We start from the raw sequence: 26,141 nt of genomic DNA, 5'->3' as shown, positions 1-26,141 counted from the left end.
TGTCGCAGAGAGCGCGGTTTAGAAGGGGGATGAAGAAGAGAGGAGAGAGATATTAATAGGATGGATTTAGTTTTAAGTTGGTCTTGTTGAGTGTGTGGCTGGTAACTTTTCTGATTTTTGCAAAAACTGTACTTGTCACTTGCAAGAATGGCATTTGTTTCAACGGGAAAATAGTGACGGAGCTGGTCTGTCGTCCAATTGGGTTGCATATCCAGGTACCCTTCTATGGTTCCCATCTATTACTCTTTACCTTGGACTGCCTTCTATATTACCCAAGGATTCTAGTACCATTATCCATGTCGTCTAAAGTCAACGACCAAGTCACACACACACACCACCAAGTAAACATCTGCGCCCTTCTACACCGCCCTATTTCCCAGCCCACCAGAAATCCATAATCTCCTCTAACGCCCAACACAATCTCCTCTACTCCATCCCCCCTCTTCACCCCTACGAATCAAACACGGCCCCAAACCCACCAACCCCCCTCCCCCTCCCCCTCCCTAACTCCCCCTTCCTCACACCCCTCACCACCCTCTCCGTAATCCCCCGATTCGAAACCACAAACACGGCCTCGATCCCCTCTCGCCTCACCACCCTGCCCACCACATCCTCTATCTCCGGACGTCCCTCCCTGCTATCTAGAATAAGCGCATCGGGATCCACGCGCCGAATCGCATGGATGATGAAGGAGTAATATGTAGCGTGCGGATGGGATGCGATCCAGAGGACTTTGACGAGCCGGGGTGTATGCCGTCGTGCGCTACTACCGAATGTGATACAGTGTCTATTTTCCGCCCGAGGTGCTGGTGCATTTGCAATTCCAGCTGCATTCTGGTGCGCAGCAGATGCAGATGCAGGTGGAGAAGAAGGCAGAGTCGCGAGGAGGGAAACCACGGGCCCGATTCCCGCGCCCGTAGCGACCAAAAGCACGCTGTCGAACATGTACACGGCGGACAGGAAATTCCTGGTCGGTGGGTCGCGCAGCCAGACATGCGTGGGTGGGGATGCGAGGAGCGAGCGAGTCCAGTCGCCTTGGGCGGCGACGAGGATGCTGGATTCTTTGCTGGCGTCGTTGTTGCTGTTGGTGGTGGAAGTGGAAGTGGGATCGCCAGGAATGGTGGTAAAGGCGTGCCATTCCGTCAGTGGGGAGAGGCTGAAGCGCATGGTGGATGTGGATGGCATGTCGTTGTAGGGGAAGCTGAGTCGGATTTCCCGGCCGGACATGGTATGCGGTGTCACGGGGACTTTGCGGATGCGGAGCCAGGGGAGGATGAGCAGGATGGTGATGAGGGCGAGGAGGTAGAGGGATGGGTTTCTCGCGGTTGCAGAGGCGGAGGCGCTGGGTGGGGAGTCCGAGTCCGGGTCCGCTGCTACGACGATGGTGTGGAGCCAGAGGGCGAGAACGGTTGCCCAGCCGGCGAAGCGGTGGACGCGTTCGAAGACGTCGTGGTGGGTTCGGCGTACTTGAGGGAGAGAGGTGAGGATCGTGGCGATGAGGAGGACGAGGACAATGTAAGATGCGCTGATATCGACGATTCGCAAGGGAGTCCTCCGTGTCGTGATTGAAGCCAGCAGGCTCTGCGTTTGGAGACACAGGTACACAATGTACCATACCAGAGCTGATACCGCACAAGCAGCGTGCATGCCTCCAAAGTGGTGGAAGTTGGCCAAGTGCTTGCGGAGGAGGAATGGCGCAGTGGGCGGGACCCGAGAGAGGATGTCGTAGAAGAGGTTTAAGACGATTTCTTGCCGGATTAACAGTGCGAAGAAGATGTTGACTGACACGGCCGTCAGCGTCCCTCGTAGAGCCAATGCTCGGCTTGGTCCGTCTCTGTTCCGGATGGCAAATGCCAGCAACGCGGCCGCGTTGACGACGAGGACGATGACCATGAGGACATTGTACGTGTCGAACCAGATACAACGCCTCCTCAGCTTGCTTGGATGCTTGAGAGTTGAAGTTTCCAACGCTTTACTACCACGCCGGGTCTCAGTGTTTTGGGAGCATTGGGAGCCATCAGATGCCGGTCGCAGGGGTCCGTCTTCAGCTTGCGGTCGTCGAGACGGTCGGATATGGAGGCTGGCGAGTTCTTGTAATGCATAGGCATTGCCGCGTTCGGCGCAACTGCCTGATTCAAAACTAATCCATGTTGATACCTCGCTCTCAGGGGAAGCCTTGGGTAGCGTTGTTCTGGACATTGTGCGGTATACAAAAGAGTCGGTTGTGGGTGTTGAAAGAGGGGAGTTGAAGTTTATTGACCTCTTGCTTGTAAAAGTTTTGGAATTATTGACCTCCTGCTCGTGAAAGCTTCGGAGTTATTGCCCCCCGGGTGATGAAAGCCTCATGTTCCTTGCGGCGGTCCGTGGACGTATATGGCGGGAGCGGGCAACGTCGGGGTGAAAGAATCGTAAAAAGACGGTCAGTCTGGAGGCGAAGATTCATAAATTGTCGCGAATCGACTCAGACCGACTACGTCATATAAGAGACAGCAATGATCGACCGAGAAGAAGAAGCAAGCTGGAGTGCAAGGCCAGAACAACATGCCAAAGCACGATTTGCTTTTATATCGTCAGTGCTTGCGCAGCTACCCGAAACCCGAAAATGCTGGGCTATGCGTACACCCGCATGCATGTTCGCATATAGAGTGGAGTTACTGAAGATATCTGTGCTCCTGTTCAAAGGATAATTGCAACTTTTGGCGTGTATGCGACAGTCCTCCTAGAAGGGAGCCAAGTATCAATAGTATCAATAAAGAAGTCGAACCCATGAACTCATGAAAGGATAGTCTCGTGAAAGAATCGGTATGAAACAGTATCAATGATATATATCTGTGTGAGGGAAGTCTTTGTGATGAACCCTCTGCTGGAGTATGCACTCCTGTAGCTAGTGAAATAAACGAAGCATCCTCAGGGTACCGAAGAGCTCGAGGATTGAATGAAAACCGCCAATGTGGCGCTGCAAGACCGCTTGCGAAGTTCAACCTGTTTTATTAGAAAACGACATATCATGCCCACGGACAAAAGAAGAACGGGTTGTGAAAAGCTGTAAACCCATGCGGATATCTGGGCAGAGAAAGGCCGCATTGATATAAATGGGCAGTACATAGAATCTAAGGGGCAAAATCGACGAGAAAGGAGGTTGGCTGAAGGTAATGATTAAAGGCCATTCAGGAAATCCAGAATGGCAGCTACTGTCTTTTCCGGCTGCTCCTGCGGCAGCCAGTGCCCAGCCCCTTCGATGAGCTTGACCCCTTTGAACTGAGTGCAGGTCTCCGGAAGTCTTTCCAAAGCTCCCGGCTCCTGATAATTGCCCCAGTCCTTGGCTCCTGAAATGTATATAGATGGGCATTCGATCTTCTTGCCGGCGAAAATAGCCAGGTCGGCCATTTTGGAAGGGTCTGTTAAAGTTCGATACCAATTGAGGCCGCCTTGGAATCCGGTGCGCGTCCAATCTTCAACATAGACAGCTAGGTCTTCGTCGGGCATCCATCGTTTTGTTTTATTGGCATCCTCATTCTCCATCATACATGCTATCGTCTCGGGCATCGACTTATGCAGAGGCATGATGTAATAGTATGGCATCTTTGCCAGCTCGCTTGCCTCCCAGGCCTTCAGTGGATGTGGATTGTTATGCTCCCAGTCGGCACTCTTGACGTGCAGATATCCTCGAAGAAAGGCTTCCATGCCCTGCAGAGGGACATACCAGTGAAGGGCCGCTACGGTGGTGGAGTTGTACCACTTGTAGTGCTTCCTAGGCTCAGGTAGCCTTGCAAGCTCCCTCTGGATATCCACTGGAGTTAGAGATTCCCCGTTGCCGCCGTGGGCATAGTTGAATGGCAGTTCCGGGGACCCTTTGAAAGGATGTGACATAATGACAACGCTCTTGAACAGGTCCGGGCGCATCAGTGCGCACAAGGAGGCAGTGACGGCACCGAAGTCGTGGCCGACGATACATCTGACTTGCCGGTAACCCAGAGCGTAGACCAGGATAACAACGTCACGGACGAGGTTGGTCATGGTGAACTCGGTGAGATCCGTCTTTGCGAATGGAGAGTCATCCCATCCGGTAGTCCTCCCATAGCCACGCTGATCAAAGGCGACCACATAGTAGCCCTCGTCTGCCAGCGCAGGCATCACCTTCCTCCACGAAAAGGCCAATTCCGGGTAGCCATGGACAAGAAGAAGCAAGGGCCGTGAACGATGGGGTGTATATCCAGCCTCGAGAAGATGGAAAGTCAAGGTATTGGCGGGGCAATACACATAATTCTCTGATATGCCCGGAGGCAACGGGAGAGGTTTGCATGCATCTGACATGTTCCAAGAAAGGATCAAAACCGACCTGGAAGAGGAGGAATAGGAAAGCGGCGTGGAGGTAGAGGGCTCATATATAGGAGTGGGGGTTGCAACAAGGCGGACTTTGCCGTATCGACGAGCTGGGGGATATCCGGTGTCTCGGGCGGAGGCCGTCTCCTAGCGTCTATCATTGGGCAAGCGAGCAAGTGTCGCAGAACGGAACACACAGAGGCGCGCAGAGACGGATTCCGCAGCACGAGGGAACACGGCTTCAGATATCTATTTTGGAGGTGTGCAGGGCTGGGTGGGCATGGCAAGGTTGATGCTGGGATTGCTGCACGAGGCTGAAAAGGGAAAACGGCTATGTTGGAGATACATTGAACGAGTCGCGGAGTGCTGACGGCTGTGGTGTCTGCTCGCGCAAGTCATGAAGGACCCAAGTCTCGGGGGCTCGTCTCATCTCACAGCCAGCAGGCTCGAAGAGGCGGCACTGTTTCCCAGCATAGATGCAGTCTGCCATTGTCCGAAGTGTGCCTGAGGGCGAGGCTTGCAGAACGACAAGGGCCCTGCTGGCTGGTTCTTCGGTAGGGGGATGGGTGAACAAGCGCCGTTTAGTGACATGTTGGTAGGAAGTTGGCGGGGCGTGGTAGTCGATTCTACACGGTCGGCAGGAGATGGTTGAGGCGAAGAGGTGAATATACAGTTTCGTAGGAGATGAGATGGCACGCCAAGACTGGGGTCAGACGGGCCGCGTGGACCCTTTTGTCCATCACTCACCCTTCCACCCGTCGTCCTGTCTTGTCCCAGAACAACAGCTTTTTTTCCTCCGCATTCACCAGCTCTCCTCCAAGCTCCCCACCAGCCTACTCCCCTTTTGGCCTCGGTCTCTGGCTTCGCCGACCACGTCGCGCCAGACTCCACCTCCCGCGGGAGCACGTGCATCCTATTTTCCCAAGGGTTCAATGACATCACACCCTGTCGGTTCCTGAAGTCGCGACTCCATTCTCCATCACCACCATGTTGTTGCGGCCGCAGTGAACCTGAATTCACCTGCAGCAGCTTCCTTCGACATGTTCAAGCGCCGTCGAGCCGCGTCAACTCCCGTGAGACTCCCCATCTCACCTCTCCTGCTCACCCAACCTCTTCCCCATCCCACGACACCGCATTACCGTGTGCGCGACGCTGACAATCTTTCTACATGCAGGCCCCGAATCGTCCTCCTAACGCTTCCGCCTCGCTCGCCGCCTCCAAGGCCTTTCTGCAGAACCGCGATTCCAATGCCTCGATTTCCTCCGCCGCCGCCGCGGCCGCTCTCCGCACCCACCCCTCGGGGCCGACCGCTGTTGGCGACACGGTGACGAAGCGCATGGTACGCAAGGCTTCGATATCCTCCCAAGGAAGCGGAAGTCAACAGCGCCCTCTGCTGGGCAGATCTCCCAGTTCTGGGTCCATGACCTTACGTTCCTTCCGGTCACCAACGCCCAACCAAGACGGTCCTGTCACTGGTCCTCTTGAGGATGCCCCGCCTGTACCTGCAGTGCCCAAAGTGCTATCCGGGCCGGTCGCTGTCCATAGACGGGCATCGAGCCTCGAGCCGCCACAACGCTCAACATCCGATGGTGGACGTGGCAGGGGAAGGGGCCATAGCGTGGACGGCAGTGCCCGGATCTCACTAGGAACTCGCCATCATGTAACGCGACTTGCGCAAGTTCCCGAGGACGGATATGACGGCAGACCACGTTCGGTCAATTTCTCGAGGCCCATATCCCCTGCCACGCAGACGACGCCTATACAAGGCGGCCACAGTGGCTGGTTTGCTGCTCCGGTCACGAATACCAGCAGTACTTTTCGTACCGGGCCGCCTGGGCGACCGAAGTCAGCCGACGGAGTTCGACGTTATGAGGCGCAGAATACCTGGCAGTCGATTCAGAATGCAGCTGACAGACCTGTGTCTACAAGAAGAAGTCAGATACCTCAGGGTGTGGAAGGAGCGAGACTCGCTTCTGGAAGCATGGGAGCAAGGCCGAGTGGCTCCAGCGTCCCAGTCGCGTCAGCTCATACCGCTGCCGGGCCGGTTGATCCCAAATCCGCGGATGCCGTGTACGATCCATCAACCAGGACTTTTATCTGGAAGCAAGAAGCCATGGCCAAGTTTCGTGAGCTACATGAAGAGGAAGAGCCGCCTTCTGCTCGTCTTGTGCAATACGCGCCGGCATTCCCCGACCCAAGTCCCGCCGTCTACGGGAAACCGCAGCACTCTCCAGTCCCATTCCATGATGTAAAGGAGAGTGCGATTAGTCCGCCTCAACGCCCTCTGTATATTTCCACTCCAGCTTCCTCAAACGCCGACTTACAGCATAGCACCACCCCCTTTGAGAAACCAGCCCAGGATCCCTCTCCGCTCCCTATTGCAGACGTGAGGGAACGATATCCTACTCCGCCGCCTGAGATCAATAATGAGGAAGTCAATGCAGATACCGAGGGACCGCTCAGTCACCCAAAGCCTTTGATGGACGACAATCCAGACTTGGAGCAGGCTCACCTGGCCGTAACGAGCGAGACCGGGCCTGTTCTGGCAAGAGAAACCTCTGAGGACTTGCTTGGGCTGGATATAAAGCCACCTGCGCATGCCAACATCAGTCGCAAGCTTGACAGTACATTGTCTGAGCCTGTGAAGATGACATCGGAGTCATCGGTGTCTCCACAGCTTGCGGCGAACCAGGACGGTCCCTGCCCCAGAGTTGGCACACCCGATCTCAAAGTTGGTCAAGTTGGTCGGGGAAGAGGCAGCATTCGATCGGATAGAGGGTCATCATTAAGCCCACTTCGATCTGCGCATTTCGTGGAGGGGGCCTTGGAATTACCAAATGAGATTCGACATCAACCGCCTGCTCGTTCGGTCTCTCCTGCGAAGTCAGCGCTGAAGTCATCCCCATCTATGTCGCGACGCAACAGTTCTCCGTTTGCCAATGACGGGCAAGTAATCCCCAAAGGTCCCTTAAGCGAGATCTCCGACGCCGTATCCGACGAAGGGATCGGTAAGAAGAAGAAGAAATCCGTGCGTGTCAGTTTTGAGGAGCCTCCCACTGTGGCCGGCCCCTTGGTGTACGGAGAAACACCGACGTCGTCTAGAGGTCTCAGTCAATCTAGATGGAGCACCGTCAATCACGACCACGATTTTGACGATTATATGAAGCCTCGACCAGCTTTGCCCTCGTTCGGGAGCATTCGAGACAAGAATCGGCGCCATGTAGATCGGGATGAGCCCGAGAAGGTCACAGAAACAGTCTCGTCTTCTTTGACAGCATCTATCGGCTCAATACATGACCCAGTCGAAGCGTCAAGCGACCATGCACTTGGCTATGTTGATGCGGACGACTTTGCCTCCAAGAAGCAATCCGCAACGCACGATCCGCTGCCGCCAGAAGTCACTTCGGTGGAAGGCAGTGGTTACTACTCTGACTCTGATTCGAGCGACATTTCATTGGAAGGAGTTCCTCCCCATAATACAAGAGGGGCGCAGATGGAGTCGTCAATTGCGGAGCCCAAGACATTAAAGACATCAACCAACGGTATTGGCAGCGTTCCTTTGAAAGCCGAGGTACCAGTGATTTCTATACAACCAGCCACACCTAATTTGGTCGAGAAGGCGGAGCCTCTTATGATACCACCAACGCGATCTGCCACGGAAACATCACAGGGAAAGATTGAAAATCAGCGCGCAATCATTCCGGGAGGATGGAATCAGGAAGATGACCAGCCGACTGAGGAGTTGGAGCGAGGCAAACAACCTGTGGAACCCGCTTCGCCGACTCGCATCTCTTTCGTAGAACCCCCTTCTCCATCTCGAAAGCAAGAGCCTGACTCTTCGGACGACGATGACAGCATTTACAGCGACGCCTACGAGGATCTCCCTGAGCCTGATACGGGCGCCTTCGCATCCATTGACGAGATCGTTGAATCGCCAATTGTCGCTCCTCGGACCGGCTTAATGCAGTCCAAACATGCGCCAACACAGGCCCTTCGTCGTATTGAAGCAGCCATTGTTGAGAGTTCTAGGGAAAAGGCGACCAACACTGCAAGTAGCAATCAGAAAGAGTCCGAAGAGGGCAGTAAGATCGGCCAGGCTGTGACTACCCCTCAGAATTCTGATTCCTCGAGTCAACCGACCATGGTGCGCCGGCAGAATAAGATGGGGCCGCCAGCGATTGCTGTTGACCCTTCGACAAAGCCTACAGTGGCATCCCGCACGCCACAGCTGGTATCGAAGTCGGATCAGCAACCTGTACATGGGCAGCCGCAGAAGTCCTCTGTGAAGAAACCAGTCGGTGGCCCGCAAACCAATGCCGCTGGGGAGTCTCAAATGAGACGGTCTATTGGGGGCCCCGCTGGTCGGACTCAAACAATGTCGACTCCTGAACCGTCGATGCGCACGTCTCTGCCTTCAAACAGACCTATGGCTGCAGGATCAGCTCTAGGACTAGCCGCATCCCGACATAGTATGGTCCCGGTTGACTCGACTTCGCCCAGAGGCGCATTGCAGAAACGGAATGTTTCTGCGCCTAGGGTCGCGTCCAACCCCAGGTCAAAAAGTACTGAAGGCCCTCTGAGGCCCAAACTGGACGCAAAACCACTTGATCATGATAGCGATTCGGGGGCATCGGAAAGCAGCTTCCAGCGTGAACGCAAGCAACGACGTGCCTCTCGTAGTGTGGATGCTGGCGGACGTTATACCATGCGCCGTTTCTCGATGAGGACAGAGCCCGACCCAACGATGAGGGCCGCGCCAATAATACGCCCAATGTTGCCAGCTACGGCAACCTTCCCTCCACCACCAGCATTCCGCAACTCTCTGCGTTCTACTAGCGCCGTACCGGATACGACATCCACGAAAGCTTCCAGGTTCAGTATCAGATCATTGCCACCAGCAGGAAGTTTTCGAAACACACTTAGGAAAGGGTCCAAAGTAAAGACAAAACCCGCAGTGAGCAGCCGTGACGATGAATCCAGCGACGACGACTTCGAAAGCCGCTCCAGGAGATTCCAAAGTCGATTCGCTGATTCGGACGACGAGGAAGAATTCCAGCTCCCGCCTGGCCTAGCGCCTGTTAGAGGCATACCTAAACGGCCAGGGGAAGAAGATGGCGACTCCACCGATTTGGAAGATGAGGAGAGCGACGATGAGCCGGCTTCCGCACCGAAGCCTCATTCGGTGCAGAACGGGCATCCAACTGGCCTCCAAAAGAGCAAGCATGCGCTTCTCCCCGCATTCGAGTCCCCCAAGAAAACAAAAGCTAAACGACGTCTCTTCGGATTAGGAAAGAAGAAAGATCTCACGCCATCTGAGGAGTCGACGACGAAGACGACGACAACAAATGGAGTCCCCAGCGATACGGCAGCCTCAGACATTCCTCCACCGCCCGCTCACCGCAGCCTCACCCCCATCGGTGAAGAACAAGACGCCATCGAGTTTTCGACCCCTCCCACCCACCGCACCCCGAAACTTCAACGCCGCAACACCCCGCAAGGGTCCCGTTCAACATCCGATTCTTGGCCCCTCCCCGCCTCACCAGCCACCGTCGCTGGTGGCGAGCGCCCGCCGACGTCTGACGGCGTGGAGACAGCGAAACACGTTGCTTTCAAGCGAGCAACGCTATCAAGGCGGTGGTCTTCGCAGACGGTCAGAGAGACAATAGCATCTACGGCGACGACTGCGACTTCGGGGTTGGCGGGGGATTCAAAGAAGGGAGAGGAAGCTGTTGTTGGGAGGAACGGGAAGAAGAAGAAGTTTCAGGCGTTGAGGCGCGTTTTTGGTCTTTATGATTAAGACTGCATCATGAAATCCTGCTGGGACGGTGCTAATGTGAGTGTAGTAATGCGGGTGAGGATGACGGCGAGATCGATGGCGATGTGGGGCGATTTGGGTATAATGACCGATTCGAGGTCGACATCGATGACGAGGGGAGGGTGACGGTGAGGCTTAGCAAGAGGAGGAGATGGGGTTGGATGATGAAAGAGTGTTTTGCGGGATGTGGATGAGGATCTGATAACGAACACATTGGATCATCACACCGGGAAATACCATCTGGTTGGCAGTGGGCTTGTACATCTAAGGCATTTATCTGCTTTGGCTCTTTTTGGGAAAGAGAGCCGCCTGGACCGTCGATCCTTTCTCTCTTTGGATAATGGGATTTCTTGATACCATTTGGAAAAGGTGGCGCTTGGAGTTTGTGGAAGGATTGGGAATGGGAAATGAATGGGTAGATTGGGGTTTATAAGGGCGTTTTATAGGTAGGGGTAGGGGAGGTAATTGTAATGTTTTATCTCTGCGTGTGAGTGCGGTTTTTGTGCGAATGGGGTGGGGTTTTGCAGGATATGATTATGAGGTGGGAGTGGTTGTTGGAGGGGATTGATGAAGGATGTTGTTGGGAAAGAGAGAGACTTGGGGGTGGGGAGAGGCTGGAGGAGGGAGGTATAGTTTTGGGCGGGATTTAAGAGGAGAGGATAAAGTACGAGATATGCTGGGTAGGTGTTGCGGTAGGTGTATGTGTAAGGGAGGTATGTTGTAATAAGAGGAGGTCTAAGTCTGTTGTACGATGGTTGCACATTTAGGATAATAAGCATAGTTATCTAGCGCTATAAATTGTTAGAGCGTAATCTACAGTGTTTAAGAAAGGGGATAGAAGCGTTAAGAGAAAGAAAGCAGCTAATTATAATAGGTTGTATAGTAAGTATTCCCTTTGTTCAAACAAACTAAGCATGCCTGTTTGTTTCCTTTTACTACTCGTTTCGATATCTAAGTTTACCTGCTTACAACCCCTCTACTATACACCTTTATGCTTCCTTATACTACTTGTGTCTACGTCTAATCAATTAGCTAAGATAGTTGCAGGTAACCTTGCAATTACAATACGTCTTTTTACGTATAATAAGCTTTAGAACGGAGCTCTACTTCTAGCATAGTTTGGTCATAGTTAGGTATAGCAAATAAAGTAGCGCCGACGATGTAAATTCACCTACAGAGGAATCGCAGCGGTGTGTTCAATCGGAAGTAGAAAGCCGTGGTAGAACAAATATGCTGAAACACAACTCGACTTTGGGTTTTGAGCCGGAGGTCGGTATCAATTCCAACAGCATGGGTATACTACTACTATCAGGAAGGAGCTACGGTATCCTCCCTTCTAACTTGCACATATTAGTCACGTTGCCCCTCTCTGCTTCCTCGATTCCCCTTTTGCTCCTTGACTACTTTTTTCTTAGTCTGTATGTCACCCATCAGCTTCACGGCGTAGGCGCCCGCACAACCTCTGGCCCCTATCATAGTCACGCGAAGAATACACGAAGGTTCATATGCCTCTCATCGTACAACAATTCCCCGCACCGTGGCAATTTTGAGCTCAGCCCCCATCGAAGACATCGAGAGATTGCCCGGCCACTTCCATGAGAGCCACCCACCAGGCACTGACAGCGGCTCCACCCTACATGTAATAGAAGGTCATGGATCCTATCACCATTCTCGGGCTCGCTTCGAACATCATTTCCATTATCGATTGCGGTGTACGTCTCGTGTCTGCCTCCAAAGCGATACGAGAGTCCGCCCATGGAGCATCACGCTCAGCACAAGATCTCGAAGCCTTCGTCCGCGAGGCCAGAGCTTTAAGTGACGATGTCTTCAGCATGGAGAGAAGTTGTGGGAAGAGACTCTCCGCAAGCGAGAAGATGATGTTGGAATTGGCGGAGGAGTGCCAGGACGTAATCAAAGAGGTGGAGACATGGGTGCGGAAGTTGACCGTAACCAAGGGACCCTCGAATGTGTGGAAGAGCATGAAGGTGGCGGGTTTGGAGCTGGCTAAGAAAGACGAGATTGATCGCCTAAAGGCGAGGTTAGAAGCGCTGGGGTCAAGATTTAGGGACTGTGTTCAGCAGGTTCTCTATCAGTGAGTGACTCTTCGTGCATGTAAGTAACCATTGAGCTAAGACCTGACGCAGGGATCGCCACTTGGAGATATTGACCAGGCTGAGAGAACTTGAAGCGTTCCAAAAAGTACACAGAATGGAAAGCAGCTCAACACTGAAGTCAATCCGTGAAGATATCCTTCGTCTCCTCCAGCCTCCAGAAACGAATGCAGACGAAGACCATAAATTGCAACGCGCGCTTGGAGTTTCTCAGCTTGTCAGTCTACAAAGCAAGCTTAAGGTCCTCGCGGGAGAACAGCAAATCTATGAGAAGCAGCGCAAGATTCTCGAGAGCCTTCACTTTCATGACTTCAAACATCGACATAGCCAGATTGCCGACGCTGGCACTTCTACAAACGCCTGGTTGTTTGATCCCCGAAAGACGTCTTTTGTGAAGTGGCTGGAGACAGGCGGTGGATTCTTCTTGATCAGTGGTAAGGCAGGAAGTGGGAAGTCAACCCTGATGAAGTTCGCAGCTGAGCATGACACCACCACCGACTTGCTGGAGAAGTGGGCCAGTCCACAACATCTTTACACCGCAAGCTACTATTTCTGGAATGCAGGCGCACCAATGGAGAAATCTCAAGTCGGCCTACTCCAGTCCTTGCTGTATCAGATATTTCGGGGTTCGGCAAGTCTTCCTTCGGAAATCTCTCTGTGTCGCCGCTACCATGAACGATGGGACACCAAAGAGTTGAAAGAGTTATTTAGCAGGGTAATGGAGAGGAGGTCCTTATCCGCCAAGTATTGCTTCTTTATCGATGGGCTGGATGAGTTCGAGGGCGATGAGGAGGAAGTTGTCGACATCTTGCGATTCATATCTTTCTCGTCTCACGTCAAGATATGCGCATCCAGTCGGCCAAGGTACATCATTGAAGAATCACTTGCGGTCGCCGAGCATATGATAATCATTCATGAGCATACAAAAGAGGACATCAAAAGTTGGATTCACCAAAAATTCTCCGAGAATCCCAAGTTTCACGCACACTCTAAGCACGATCCATCTTACTGGAGACTTGTCAAAATGATATCCAGCGCCGCTGAAGGAGTTTGGCTTTGGGTCTACCTGGTAGTGCGCGACTTGTTGCACGCAGTCAACCGATATGAGAGTCTCCCAAAGCTTCTGGAGATTGTGGAAGCCTTCCCGAATAATCTTGATCAGTATTTTGAGTCGATGCTTGTTAATATGCGGGACGCATATAAGAAAGAGATGGCCCGGTTGTTTTTGCTTGCCCTCAACAGCGATACCGGCTCCTGGATCACCTTTCCCAGTTGGATGCCTCTACCATTGGCTGCGGTAGACTGTGTGCAAAGGGAAATGAGCGATCCAAATTATTTTTCCAGCAAGGTATCCTCGATGCAAATGGATATGTCCGTGAACGTTTGGAAAACACGTCTACACTCTCGATGCCGAGATCTACTTGTTGTCGAGAACCACCCGCAAGGATGTACTGGGGCCCCTCCGGAATCGCCGTCGCCGCTGAACCTGCACATAGTCTTCCTCCACCGCACAGTTCGCGATTTTCTTCGCGACAATTTCTATACGGTATTGGAAAGATCAGCGGGCAGCGACTTTTTCTGCGTGATATCCACACTCAAAATGTGGTTATTCATGTGCAAAATTATAGTTAGGCCAGCCGCCAGTACGGTGACCGAATGGTGGATACGCGAAGAATGGGATCTAATGGGACACCACATTCTCGACTGCTTGGAAAGCCTGCCGGAAGGGTGGTTAGAAGACACGAATTCTTATATTGAACTCATCACGGAAGCAGAGCACACCTTAATGAAGGTTTCTGGGTGCTATGAGCAAGGCGCTTCTCTACCTATTGGACCCATCTTCAACTTGGTGCTGCGACACTCGCAACAGTATCCCTTCCCAGATTATTTACACCTTAGGCTCCAAGCCGACCCAGGTCTTATAAGCCGTCACCCTTTACCGCTTCTGACATATACCCTTCCGGCCGAGGATGTAACTTCCGGGACTTTGGGGGTAGTAGAAACTCTGTTGAAAAGCTTGTCGCGGAACGGATGCCACCCCTGTTGTGAGTAATTCACCTGACCCTAGCAAACAGCACGTGACTAGATTATCACTGCAATCACTGTACAAAAGATCTTATAATGTAGACTACAATCACTGCAGCAAGCACACTCCTTAGATACTTAAGGAGTTATCAGCTCCTCAGTAGATAGACAAGAGAACTCTACCTACATCTTCTGCGCACAATAACCCCAATGATCCTAGATTCCCCGAGCACAGCCTGGACCCAGAGAGCGAGCTTTATATCAAAGAGAATGGATGGGAACTGTTTGATCGCCCCTGCGAGCATACGCATTGGGAATGCTCTTTGAACTATTACTACACAGTATCACAGCATAACACATGGCAAATGGATGGAGCCCATTGAAGTTGACGGGGTACTTTACGGTTGGGGATATGTTCAGGCGGGGAAACAAAAATCAGGAAGATTCTTGACGAAGAGGGGTTGGCCGAACTTGTAAGCGCGGTATTTGAACTATGCAAGCTAATGATCCAACATGGGCCGGACCTGGATATCCAATTCTTCTACGAGGGGCATGACGTGGCTGCTCCAGTTGCTTTAGAACGGATGTTTGGGGAAGAGGAAGCTGCGCTTTTATTACGAGAAGGGGAAGTGTACCGCCAGAGGTTGGCTAGCGGGAATGGTAAGGCGGACCCTGGTCAAGTAGTTGGTCGAGCGTTATTGCAGTAGTAGGAGCTGATGGTCTTGGATAGTCCCACGGGCACTATGATTTTTTTAAAATATACTTTGCAGGATATTGTCGTTATAATCATTCGTAGGATGCTCGTTCAGAATGGTCCTGACTATTTGGTTTCCACGAGTTCAGCGATGAAAAGTCCAAGCAACCAAAACTTAAACCATTCCATCATCTTCTACCAATATCCTCGTTTGCTCTTCCCCACAAACATCGCAACCCGTATAGCTCGCATATCCATCGTATCGACAATACGACCATCCCATCAAGCAACACCCAACGGTCGATCCACCCCGCACCCATCTATTCTTAGCCATTATTCAAAAACCCAGATCATGCGCCCCAGCCCGTCCGGCAAATCGATTACTTCTGCCAACGCCGACCTCGTAATTCTTCGTGGAATCTTCGGGGATGTCCCAAGGGCCATGCTCAACACGGCTGTGCTTTTCTTAGCTGAAGCCTCTGTTATTCTCACCTGATGTCATAATCTCACGTGGCGGTATCCACGGCACCTATCCTGCGTAACGCCTAGATATTGGCCGGGTTCAGGGTACTCTTTCTCGTATGGAGGTCGCTTAGGAGTATACGGTGTGGCCAATAGGATCGTTCGAGGATCGAGCCCCAAATATTGGAAGACGTGCGGATATTGACATGTTTCTCGGTCAGTGGATCGTTGAGGTAGTATTATCGCTTTGGCGGTCTGGACGACAGCGAATGTGGCAAACGGAGCTGCGTAGCTGAAAGAGGACAGCCACTGATGAATGGTCATGTGGATTGTTACAAGCGGGTATATCAAGGTCCTCCGCCTACAACATTAGGAGACCGACGAAAGGTGTCTCGAGAATTTCCAGAGTCCAGATTGTCGTACAGAGAAAAACTACCTAATCTTGCTCCCCCACGCTCGCTCACCACCGCTCGTTTATCAAGTCCTCACAGACGTCCAAAAGCACAGCTTCATTCGATAAAATCCGTCACTATGTTCCACCTCACCACCATCACCACCGCCCTCGCCCTACTCGCGACGACCGCCTCCGCCAATGCCATCCCCCGCGGCTCCGTCGGCCGCGCCATCGTAACAAACCAATGCGACGCGCCCCTCTACCTCTGGTCCGTCGGCGGCACCATCGGCCCCCGCATCCTCATCGAAAAAGACAAATCCTACAGCGAAATCTTCCACCGGGACCCTGCCTCGGGCGGCATCGCACTCAAAATCACGTCCGTCGACAACGGCATCTTCATGCCCAACGTCAGCCAGACCATCTTCAGCTACAACCTCGACGGCGCCAAGATCTGGTACGACCTATCCGACGTGTTTGGCGATGGGTTTTACGGCCGCACCATCACGGTGAAGCCGTCGGATCCGAATTGTCAGAGCATTGTCTGGCCGTACGGGAAGCCGCCGGCGGGGAGCCAGGTCAAGAATTGTCAGGCGGGCACGGATTTGGAGTTGAGTTTTTGTACGGGGAGGTGTTTGCCTTCGTGGAGTATGTTCTGCTTCCTTTTCTTTTCCCCCTTCTTGTTCGGGAGCGAGAGAGATAGAAGAGGCTGACTGTGTTTGTAGGTCCTTGTGGGAACGCCGCTCCCAATGATCCGAGGGTGTGCTGCACGCACTGCATTGGGTCGCACCATTGCGTGGCGCCGCCAGCGTAAGTTAGGTCGATTAGGAGGATACCTAGTTCGGCCAGGAAAGATTGATGTTTTCTGGGTTTGATGAATAGGAAAGATAATGGTAATGTTTGCATGACGACCGAAATTGCATGAATCACGACGACAACTCACGGTAAGGGAGAATGACTGCATGTTGGTTGCTTTAGCGAATTTGATTCAAATAATATGATTGACTACTTATTTACTCTTCTTCTCTTGCAGTGAACACGTTTTTCGATAACAGAACCACGCCTCTATTACGTAGAATTGCCCTGTTTTAGGCGACTCTCTTAGCTTGAATGTACCTACCTTTCAAATCGGACCTTTTCTACTGCGAGTTTTACCTAGGGTTCCCTAACAATCTTAGACCCTAATCGCAGCGCCGCTTCTGTTGCACCCTTAGAACAGATTTGATTTCCCTTTATTTTGCTTTTTGATTTCCTTGACCCTCTGGATTAGGGCCTGTCTCGTTAACAATCCTAGGCTAGGGTCTCTAATTATCGCGGCCTCAGGAAGTAGTACGCATTCTTAGAGCATTGGAGGGGTTCTGAATTCTTAGCCGTTGTTGGTAGCGATGCCTCGGAGACGGTGAAATAGGGTGCTTTCTATTTAGAAGAATATTAACGTTAAATTTCGAACTGTTTAGAATCTAACGTCTAGGGACAGAAACAATCTCGCCCTATGTTAGGAGCTTAGAATCTAGCTGTACTAGAGCGTAGTCCCTGTTACTTTATACACTACTTATGCATACTAGAACATCGGGACACAGTTTAGTATACAGCATTTATCCTAACATCTGGCATGTTTATGTCTGTTCCTAAAGTAGTCTACTTCGTGCATAGAAGGAGAGTAATAAGTTAGTAATATCATACTTTCTACATGCGTAGTAATCAGCTAGAAGCATCTGTAGATTTAGCGTCCTTATATAACTACCGCTTGCACAGAAACTTAATTATCTAGCACTAGAAGACTAAGGATACTAGCCAACACAGCCAACACTTCTACGATGACTTTGCCCTATGGTTAGATATGCGAACAGAACACGAGAATATGTAAGTCTGCAATTACTAGCGTGAATCAATTGCGTGATATGACAGAGCTCGGATGAAGATGTAATCCCTCCTTAGGGCAACCATACATCCAAAACTCTAGCTCACAAGCCACTACGATACAAGCCCTGATTCCGCCTACCCCTCCCATCCACACCGAAAACCCACCCCCAAACACCCCCAAAATCAAAGCTTCCCGCCCTCCTCCCCCTCCACAGGCACCTCAACAATCTGCTCCACGCCCTCATACGCCGGCAAATCCAACCCATACTTCTCCGCCATCTTGGGGCTCAAAAACCTCCCTCCCAGAAAATGCCTTCCCCTGAACCACTTCACCAGCGGCTTCGGCGCCGTCAGACTAATCAACGCACTCGGCATGTACCCCTTCCCGGGACCCTCGTCCGGCGGGCCCGTCTCGATGTTCCACGACGAAGGGGCGTCGACGGCGAGGACGGGGAGGTGGGTGTCGCGGAGGGCGGCGATGACGGCGGGGAAGGGCTCGCGGACCTCGCCGGTGAAGGAGAAGCCGAAGATGGCGTCGATGATGTGGTCAGTTGTGGTGAGGGCGGTGGGGAAGTCGTTGGTGAAGGGGATGTTGAGGTCGTGGAGTTGGGTGGTGAGGCGCTGGTGAGATTTGATTAGTTATTCATATTATGACTTATCGGAAGGGCTGGGGTAAAGGATGAGGCTATCACTGAAGCACATATCGGTGAAAGGGAAGATCACGTGATCTTCGTCGAACCGAAAATGTTTTGCCTACCTGATAGAGCTCGTTCTTGGGCTGTTTCGGATAATAGATCGTTGGCTGATATCCATAATGGAAGAGGTGCCGAGCAGCGACTAATCCATCGCCGCCATTATTTCCAGGCCCGCATGCAACCAAGATTCTCTTGCCTTTGTGGAGAGGCTGCAGCTTGTACACTATATGATACTCATGATCAATCAACAATTTCTTAATCGATTTGTGCTAGAGGATTCTTACAGGCTTGTGAGACCGAGAGGCCTGCTAATTCCATTAATTGATCAATGGAAAAGGCGCCCGTGGACATGAGCTCTTGGTCTAGCGCGGCGGCGGCTTTGGCGGAGAGGGTCTAACTTGGATTAGGGCCCGGAGGTTATGATTTTTGTAAGTGTATGCCTACTCTGAGAGCCATTTTGTGTATGAAGATGAATTTTCAGCAGTAAAGGCTGGTTCGAATGCGGACGTGTTAAGAATGTTTGTTGATGCAGCGTATGTAGTTGTACTGCGATTACATCACTTCACTACACAGGCAAGGTACTAGTTGACAGAGAGTATAAAGATGAATACAAAGCACAACAACAACACCACGAGACAATCGGAAATTTCCCACAGAACGAGGTCCAATCATTTTCATTCTTTCATTCCCTCGACATATGGACTTGAACATCACCTTAACACAAGCGCATCACGTGCCGGCAAAACCCCGGCAAAACCCTCCAAAAGAATCCCCAGAAACCCTTCACCACCGACCCTCACATCCAGCGCCGCGACCCCTCACAGCGCAATGGTCGTCCGAATCCGCCTCGCCCGCTTCGGCAAGAAGCACGCCCCCTTCTACAACATAGTCGTCGCACACGCGCGGTACGATCTCCCCGCTCCCGATTGCCTCACTCGTCGTTCGCACTCTCGTTCAACACCACGCACCGCGAAACCATGACCCCAGATCAATTGCGCGACATACTAATTCCCACCCACAGGACAGCCCGCAACTCCCTCCCCCTCGAAGTCCTCGGCACCTACGATCCGATCCCAAAACCGCCGCGGCCGGGAGACACGCACGGTCGGCCGTGGAAGGACATCAAGCTGGATATCAGTCGGGCGAGGTATTGGATTGGTGTCGGGGCGCAGCCGAGCGATACGGCGTGGAGGTTGTTGAGTATGGTATGTGGTAGTGGTGCTATTTCTTTTTCTGTCGGATTAGCGGAAGATTGGGAGTTGGGTTGGTGGGAAACGCGGGGATCAGAAAAGAGGATTGGGTTGTCGGCGGAGCTGGAAAAGCGAGATGGCGTGGGTTCTGGGATGGCGCTGTTAAGAGCTCTTGGGGATTGGACTTTCCAAGCTAACCTCCCTCACAGGTCGGCATTCTCGAGCCCAAATACCGCATAGGCAAGATACAGGGCCAGGTCATCAAGGCGGACTCAGCATTCAAATCATTGATACCCGAAAAGCCGGCGACAGAGCCCACCGACGAGGCACAGACAACGACGGAGCAGACGCAATCATGAGCAGTCGTACAATGGGCAGAGCAGATGCGTGAGGAGCCGCGAGTGGAGCATTGTAGCATATACCGGCGTTAAGAGGAAGACCAATTTGGCTTGTTTCTGTACACTAGCGGTCCCTAAGGGGACGTGTAAATGGTAGAGGTATGGATATTGTCTATAGAGAAACGTTTGGTAGATCATGACCGAGATCTTGATATATAGTACCTCGTATCAACGCCCGACTTCATCTCCATACCTGACGCCATGGCAATGCAAACATGCAAGGTTCCGCTCAAAAAAAAAAAAAAAAAAAAATAATCATCAATCAATGAGAAGCCACTAGGAAAATGTTGATAACCAAACAAGTCACCATAACACACCCGCCATAGATAGCAAGTGCCAAACTCAAGGACCTTAGTAGCCGTCGTCGCCAATCTCGATTCTTGTGCGCATCGCTCATGAGATAGCCTTCAGCATCAGCGCTGCTGAATTCGTCCTGGTCATCCTCGTCTTTGATAAGCCGCTGGTGGTGGTCCGAATCGGGATCGGAGATCTTGTAATAGAAGAGCCCCGGCAGGATGAACGATATGGTGGTGGATCCGGTGCTGCCGACGTATGCCAACACCTTCTCGAGTGAAGATACGGTCATGGCCATGATGAAGGATAGAACGATGAGGGCCGTCGATATGATGGCGAAGCGCACGTCGCCCATTTCGTGAGGCTTGGTCGCCTTGGGCGTATTCAACAGGGTGGTGCGAGATGGGGAGACCTCGTTCTGAGTGCTGCGCCGACGAGGCTTCCACTTTAGGCACGCGTCGATGGAAGCTCTGCAGGGATGAATCTGGAGCGGGTACGAGAACATGACGAGGACGACTATCGCTAGGCGCCCAATGGTGGAAAAGGTTGTCTCGGGGTACATGCTGACAATATTGCCCTTGATATTGTCACCGTAGGAAAGGTAGCCGGTAATGCCAGTAAGAATGTAAAGTGCACACGCCGAGCCAATGCTGGCAAATATCACGCTCGTAGTGCGGAAATGGGAGTTATCCAGAATCTCGTTTAGGATGGAGAACATCTGTTCCAGCGATTAGCACCCCTAGACGGTCTTCGAACTCGATAGCCCTTACGTTCTGATGACAGGTGTACGCAAACACGATGACGGGAAATGCGGCAAGTGCGGACACAGGACCAGACCACCTGAAGACGCGCACTTCACCTTTGTCCTCAAGGGTGTCCCCCATGACCCAGTGTGCGAATACTAGGACAACAAGATATGCGATGGAGCAGAGTGCAATGACGCTTGTGTACTTCAGAGAATCAAGTCGTCGCAGGAAGGATAGGGGTATGACGATCAACCTAGAATGGTCAGCTAAAGAAGCATAGAGGGCGGCGGTACCCTACATGAATGCAGTGATCCAGAACTGCCGGTCTACAAGGAACGCGATCTCCGCTGCTCCTGGCGCGAAACCCCTGACAACTCCCGGCATCAGGTCTCCAATAATGATCAGATAGCTCACGGCCACCCCAAAGCATTTGATTGCAATCGCGGAGTCGAATATGATGGAGAGATTTGGGTATGTGAGTTGTGACAAGGCCGCAAAAGAGACGTGGCCGCGATCGACATATCTGGCGCATCGGGTCTGGAGGTACAGGCCGAATCCAGCGGTCAAACCGGCCCAAGCAATGACAAGGATGCCTAAGAAGATGCCCATTTTCGAGAGCGCCGACGGCATAGCAAGGAGTCCAGCCCCTAGAACTAGGAAGAGTTAGCCAGGAGCGATATTCCTCCAGAAAGGATGCGTACTGGTGTTGAGCAGGTTGATGACGCTGGAGATCCATGATGCCTGGCCTACATGACCGATATCCTTCTTCCCTCTTCCGCGCCTGCTCACAGTACTGTCAGAAAATCAACCCATGAAGTATTCACACATGTTTGTACCTTCTACCACGGAGCGAGCCAGTACTCGAGGACATTGGGTCCGCACTATCTGGCTCGGATCCTATCGCGGCGTAACTAGCCATTTTCACCACAGTACAAGTTCTGCGGCCTCGCACACGACGGAGTCATGCCACAGAGGGCAAGATAAAAGCATAAAAGCGAGTGGAATCCCAAAATCGGATGGCGGATGCGACCATAGGAAACGAGCTGACGTTGAAGACGTTGAAGTTGAGCCACTGCCAAGCCACTCATCCCGAGCCGGATGTCCGTGCAGAGGATATATTTATCGATCTCGACCTGGACCACACGCGTCGGCAAACATCACCGACATGGACGACTATGAGGAGGCCGTACTCTTCACAATCACGCTCCTGGAATCGCGACTTGACCGGCTTGAATATGTTCTGAGCGGAGCAAATCAACAGGATGAAGAGAAACCGAGGACATTACAAGAGCGTGTCAAGCGTATCGAGCGTTTGCTGCAGGAGCTCTCCGCGAAGACTGCTCTGCTGAATGAAGTACGAGAGCTGAGTACGTTATACTGATGTCATTGGAACTGGGAGGGAGTGGCTGCTAAAGTCATTTCTAGCATCAAAGCATTCTGGTCTTCTTCGGGATAGTAAAGCGACCAATGATAGGAATGATGCAGGCCTCAGCGTTCAAGAGAAGGCAGCTCTAGTTCTGGAACGCGCACCCGCATTCGCGACGACCGCTTCCCAGCTTAAAGCTCTGGATGACCAACGGATTCCGGAAACAGAAGGATTCACGAAGTTGGTTAAGCTTCGTCCCAGGATCGCAGAGGCTGAGGCGCGCCATCTCCAACAGGCTCTCGAAATCTCGTTGCTCCGGAGGAGAAATGGGTTGCTCTGTTCGAAAATCAAGCACATACATCTCCTGGGCCAGGGACGCTGTTGGGTAGAATGGCACAAGCGCCTTGTGAACGCTGAAAGAACCGTGACGCGAACCGAGTTCAAGCATAAGCAGCTAGAAGAGGAGGGCTGAGATCAAACGGTCAACGGCAATGAGAGATTCGCCTCTAATTGCAGTCAGATATTACGAAGTGAGCCTGGGCTGGTCTTGCCTAAAGGAGGCATGACGGAAGGGCTGGCAGTTGGAAACGCTATGAGCCAAGTCTCGACCAAGTGCAAGAGGTCCGCAGTGCCAGTGGTGCTTCTCTTCTCACAGCTTGCCTAGACGAAAATGCAGGTTTGTCATGCGTTCAACCTGCTTGACCCCTCGGTCTTCCGGCCGAGAATCGCCGCACTCTTGCCATTGTTATAGCAACAATAGCAAGCACAGCACTGGCGGTCATGGCAACAGACGGGTAAGAGGCATACGAAAGAACTTGAGGCCTCTACAAGCGGTTGTGAAACGCCTTCATCGTCCGGTTATGGCGATTGATCCTGGAACACGAGCCTTCACCATGAAGCGGGTCTTGAAAAGCTAGAAATCAAATCTTTGTCAACTGGGTAGAGAGCTCTATAGGGCCGATAACAAGTCAGTCTGCGCGGATAGAGTTTGCGATGGCGTGAAGTCGATGCGGAGCTTGACCAAGCCGCTTTTCAGTGTACGACGGCCGTTTCAGGACCGTCTCAGACAGGTCGATGAGGTCCCCGGGACGTGAAGACGGACCTCCGGCTGCATTCGGACAGCCACTGCCCGTTTCTGAAGGGACACCACGTGCAGGCGTGGGTGTGTCTGTATGCATGCATGTGTGCGCTGGCGAGCCAACTCGGTACCGGAGAGGGAGCGTGGGCAGTGGTGCACTGGCGGCTGTAGGAGAAAGGGGAGGTGAGCGAATCATAGATAGGCGTTGCGGAGAGGGAAAATAAGGTCCAGGAGAAGAGGAAAGGGCCAATCAAGGTGTCACCACGGCAGATAAAGAGGAGGCAGAGGAGGCAGAGAGGGGCGCAATACGGCTTGGTGCTGTGTACAGAGTATATACAATATACCCACCTCCATGGTTTCGTGATGCCATCCATGGATAATGGGGAGCCATAATCGCAAGGACAAATTGCGCAGAGACGGGCCGAGCAGAACAACGAATCACAACCGTCATGGCGCATTTTCGTTGATTGCTTCTACGTATGCGCTCCTCTTCCTGCGACACATCATTATCCGGGGTTCGCAGTAGTGACGGTTTCTTTGAGTGTCATGGTGGTGCGCCTCTGCGACCGCCACATCACTCGTCTGATTCTCCTTGTCCGCTCTTCCCAACTCCTCACCACCAGCACCTGCGCCAACACCTCGCCTGCTTCTTGCAACTTGCTCTTTATTATCTACCAAGTGCGCGACCTCGGGCACGCCAACAGTTGACATCGTCCCTCGCCCATTTATTCTACTATTTGATTTTACAGTAATCCTGTCCTGCGGGTTGGACCCATTTCCCGGCGGCCTGGCCAATCGTTCGCGGGACCCAGCCCCAGGTGAAACGCTTGGAAGCCTGTCCCATTCTGTACTGCTCACTCCCTCCAAAAAGACCCTCTCCCGACCCATTCACTCACCCTCGCTCTCGACTTGCAGCCGCCCGCCGTCGCGACAACCCTCCACTGTGCTGCTTTCTGTGGCTCCTGGTCGTCTGCTTGTCCCTCGCCCTTTGCACGCCTTTCGCTCACACCGTATCCGCTCGTCGCCGCGCTCCCCTATTACTCCACTACTCCACCAGCGTCTCCGGCCAGACGCCCGTCGCTTGCACCACCACACCACTTTCGCGCATCGAGCGTCTGCGTGCTGAGCCAAACGCGGGGCCTTAAGAGGCACAACGCTCCTTCACACTTCTCTGCATCCATCGTCCGCCTTTGTCTACCGACTCCACATCCGCTTTCCTCGGCCGCACGCCCTGCCCTATGCCCTCTTACGGAGCCTCTCCCTCGTTGCGCAAAATGGAAAACGGATACAATCAAGGAGGTCGGTCATCCTTCAGCGCCGGCCGCATCATAGGGGATCCTTTCGCTCTGGCGACCATTTCCATTGGCATGGTGAGTCCCCTGCATGCCACCTGTCAGGCCCGGCTGCTAACAACGTGGATGCCAGCTCGCTTGGATTATCGCCTTCGTCAGCTCCATATTATCTGCCGTCAAAGGCGGTTTCCCTAACTTTGCTTGGTGGACGCTCGTGTACATGCTCTTCTGCATCGTTGGCGTCATAGTCACTGTTGCTTCTGACTCTGAGCGAACCTACCATGTCGCTGTAAGGAATTCGATACACGTACATGCACAACCTGTCTAATCTCTGCCAGATCACGAGCTACCTTGCGGCCGGCCTTGTATTCACGACCTCATCGGTCAACTCGCTCGTTTACTCACCCGTTCCTGCTTTCGAAGCCGCTGCGGCGGGCTACATTCTGCTCTCCATGATCGCGGTACGTGGCTTGGCATCCTTTCTCGGAACACATGCTGATATGTTCACGCAGATTGTTTGGATCTTCTACTATGGATCCCAACCTCAGGCTGCCCATCGCGCGTTTGTTGACTCGTACGCCCTGCACAAGGAGCAACCAGGATCCCGTACCTCTCGCCAGATGTCCAACACGTATGGTACCCGTCCGGAAACCTCAGCTGCTGCAAACCAGGCGCCTCAGATGTACACCTCTGCCCAGCTAAGCGGATTCGAGACCTCGTCCCCTGTTACAGGCTATCCAGGTGGTCCCGTTGGCGTTGATGCCAGGGGCTCGTCGCAACCCCGCTTCGGCGGCATGGCCAACACGTCTCAGATCCAGACACCGACGAATGGCGTTGAAGATACTCAACAAGATGCTCAAGTCGAGTACCCCTATAGGGCAAAGGCTATCTACAGTTACGAGGCCAATCCCGACGACGCCAACGAGATAAGTTTCCAGAAACACGACATTCTCGAAGTTTCGGATGTCAGCGGCAGATGGTGGCAGGCTAAAAAGCCCAATGGCGAGACGGGTATTGCGCCCAGCAACTACCTCATCCTGTTATAAGATGAAGACTGGATCTTCTTGTCATGAACCTACTCTGACGAATCTCTTAATTCTCTTTACTTCCTCCCTTTAATGGCCAGTCGGCACTCAAAGGCTCGACGACCGTTTCGAAATCGGACTCTTTTTCCACCTTTCCTCCTGCTTTAGGATCTACGTTGGTACTCATACGGCCCTAGGGCGCTGGTGACAGTATCTTCGAAACCCTAAGCGCCGCGATTTGTCGGACGATACCCGGACTGTTTGCTCTGTCATATATAATTCTAACTTCCTCCACCTCCATCCATCCTCGTCTCCGGATCGCTTCTTCTCCGATCACCACGTACTTGGAGTCGACATGAGCAGCCATATCCAC

The 26,141-nt window shown here is 52.6% G+C and overlaps 12 protein-coding genes across 12 annotated transcripts; 5 read left to right on the top strand and 7 right to left on the bottom strand.

Moving 5' to 3' along the window:
- Nucleotides 1-346: 346 nt before the first annotated feature.
- EI97DRAFT_181710 (uncharacterized protein) lies at nucleotides 347-2,345 on the bottom strand. The gene is made up of 2 exons (XM_033793517.1): nucleotides 574-2,345; nucleotides 347-469 (listed from the first exon to the last, which is right to left on the bottom strand). The coding sequence occupies exons 1-2, from the start codon at nucleotides 2,197-2,199 to the stop codon at nucleotides 458-460; spliced, it is 1,638 nt and encodes a 545-aa protein (XP_033657157.1). The 5' UTR covers nucleotides 2,200-2,345; the 3' UTR covers nucleotides 347-457.
- Nucleotides 2,346-3,156: 811 nt separating this feature from the next.
- Nucleotides 3,157-4,314, bottom strand: EI97DRAFT_370984 (alpha/beta-hydrolase; the record flags this gene model as incomplete). Its single annotated transcript, XM_033795261.1, has 1 exon — nucleotides 3,157-4,314. One exon carries the CDS (start codon nucleotides 4,312-4,314, stop codon nucleotides 3,157-3,159), a length of 1,158 nt encoding a protein of 385 aa, XP_033657156.1.
- Nucleotides 4,315-4,555: 241 nt separating this feature from the next.
- EI97DRAFT_181687 (uncharacterized protein) lies at nucleotides 4,556-5,399 on the bottom strand. Its single transcript, XM_033793516.1, has one exon. It carries the CDS (start codon nucleotides 5,260-5,262, stop codon nucleotides 4,750-4,752), a length of 513 nt encoding a protein of 170 aa, XP_033657155.1. The 5' UTR covers nucleotides 5,263-5,399; the 3' UTR covers nucleotides 4,556-4,749.
- A 5,066-nt stretch (nucleotides 5,400-10,465) lies between these two features.
- Nucleotides 10,466-10,972, bottom strand: EI97DRAFT_181682 (uncharacterized protein). Its single transcript, XM_033793515.1, has one exon. It carries the CDS (start codon nucleotides 10,915-10,917, stop codon nucleotides 10,579-10,581), a length of 339 nt encoding a protein of 112 aa, XP_033657154.1. The 5' UTR covers nucleotides 10,918-10,972; the 3' UTR covers nucleotides 10,466-10,578.
- An 818-nt stretch (nucleotides 10,973-11,790) lies between these two features.
- Nucleotides 11,791-14,442, top strand: EI97DRAFT_439933 (uncharacterized protein; the record flags this gene model as incomplete). The annotated part of the gene is made up of 3 exons (XM_033799590.1): nucleotides 11,791-12,230; nucleotides 12,283-14,294; nucleotides 14,393-14,442. The coding sequence occupies 3 exons, from the start codon at nucleotides 11,791-11,793 to the stop codon at nucleotides 14,440-14,442; spliced, it is 2,502 nt and encodes an 833-aa protein (XP_033657153.1).
- Nucleotides 14,443-15,961: 1,519 nt separating this feature from the next.
- Nucleotides 15,962-16,635, top strand: EI97DRAFT_371180 (uncharacterized protein; the record flags this gene model as incomplete). The annotated part of the gene is made up of 2 exons (XM_033795275.1): nucleotides 15,962-16,469; nucleotides 16,547-16,635. The coding sequence occupies 2 exons, from the start codon at nucleotides 15,962-15,964 to the stop codon at nucleotides 16,633-16,635; spliced, it is 597 nt and encodes a 198-aa protein (XP_033657152.1).
- Nucleotides 16,636-17,888: 1,253 nt separating this feature from the next.
- Nucleotides 17,889-18,772, bottom strand: EI97DRAFT_359786 (apolipo protein A-I binding protein-like protein; the record flags this gene model as incomplete). The annotated part of the gene is made up of 3 exons (XM_033794941.1): nucleotides 17,889-18,305; nucleotides 18,442-18,602; nucleotides 18,664-18,772. Coding segments are annotated over 3 exons (687 nt in total), but the record flags the coding sequence as incomplete, so codon positions are not given.
- A 337-nt stretch (nucleotides 18,773-19,109) lies between these two features.
- Nucleotides 19,110-20,145, top strand: EI97DRAFT_430646 (ribosomal protein S16). The gene is made up of 3 exons (XM_033797743.1): nucleotides 19,110-19,284; nucleotides 19,401-19,584; nucleotides 19,779-20,145. The coding sequence occupies exons 1-3, from the start codon at nucleotides 19,208-19,210 to the stop codon at nucleotides 19,926-19,928; spliced, it is 411 nt and encodes a 136-aa protein (XP_033657150.1). The 5' UTR covers nucleotides 19,110-19,207; the 3' UTR covers nucleotides 19,929-20,145.
- Nucleotides 20,146-20,198: 53 nt separating this feature from the next.
- EI97DRAFT_492169 (vacuolar amino acid transporter-like protein 6) lies at nucleotides 20,199-22,037 on the bottom strand. Its single transcript, XM_033802302.1, has 5 exons — nucleotides 21,844-22,037; nucleotides 21,709-21,788; nucleotides 21,306-21,660; nucleotides 21,032-21,260; nucleotides 20,199-20,979 (listed from the first exon to the last, which is right to left on the bottom strand). Exons 1-5 carry the CDS (start codon nucleotides 21,924-21,926, stop codon nucleotides 20,230-20,232), a joined length of 1,497 nt encoding a protein of 498 aa, XP_033657149.1. The 5' UTR covers nucleotides 21,927-22,037; the 3' UTR covers nucleotides 20,199-20,229.
- A 135-nt stretch (nucleotides 22,038-22,172) lies between these two features.
- Nucleotides 22,173-22,845, top strand: EI97DRAFT_455831 (uncharacterized protein; the record flags this gene model as incomplete). Its single annotated transcript, XM_033800678.1, has 2 exons — nucleotides 22,173-22,374; nucleotides 22,433-22,845. 2 exons carry the CDS (start codon nucleotides 22,173-22,175, stop codon nucleotides 22,843-22,845), a joined length of 615 nt encoding a protein of 204 aa, XP_033657148.1.
- A 517-nt stretch (nucleotides 22,846-23,362) lies between these two features.
- EI97DRAFT_181326 (uncharacterized protein) lies at nucleotides 23,363-24,011 on the bottom strand. The gene has a single exon (XM_033793514.1). The coding sequence runs from the start codon at nucleotides 23,907-23,909 to the stop codon at nucleotides 23,436-23,438; it is 474 nt and encodes a 157-aa protein (XP_033657147.1). The 5' UTR covers nucleotides 23,910-24,011; the 3' UTR covers nucleotides 23,363-23,435.
- A 714-nt stretch (nucleotides 24,012-24,725) lies between these two features.
- EI97DRAFT_371555 (uncharacterized protein) lies at nucleotides 24,726-25,789 on the top strand (the record flags this gene model as incomplete). The annotated part of the gene is made up of 4 exons (XM_033795301.1): nucleotides 24,726-24,821; nucleotides 24,877-25,032; nucleotides 25,082-25,204; nucleotides 25,256-25,789. 4 exons carry the CDS (start codon nucleotides 24,726-24,728, stop codon nucleotides 25,787-25,789), a joined length of 909 nt encoding a protein of 302 aa, XP_033657146.1.
- Between the last annotated feature and the right edge of the window lie 352 nt (nucleotides 25,790-26,141).

This window comes from Westerdykella ornata (assembly GCF_010094085.1).
Source record: "Westerdykella ornata strain CBS 379.55 unplaced genomic scaffold EI97scaffold_3, whole genome shotgun sequence".
Classification (NCBI taxonomy): domain Eukaryota; kingdom Fungi; phylum Ascomycota; class Dothideomycetes; order Pleosporales; family Sporormiaceae; genus Westerdykella; species Westerdykella ornata.
Note: the sequence above shows the minus strand (reverse complement) of the source record. Positions and strands in the feature narration are given on the sequence as shown.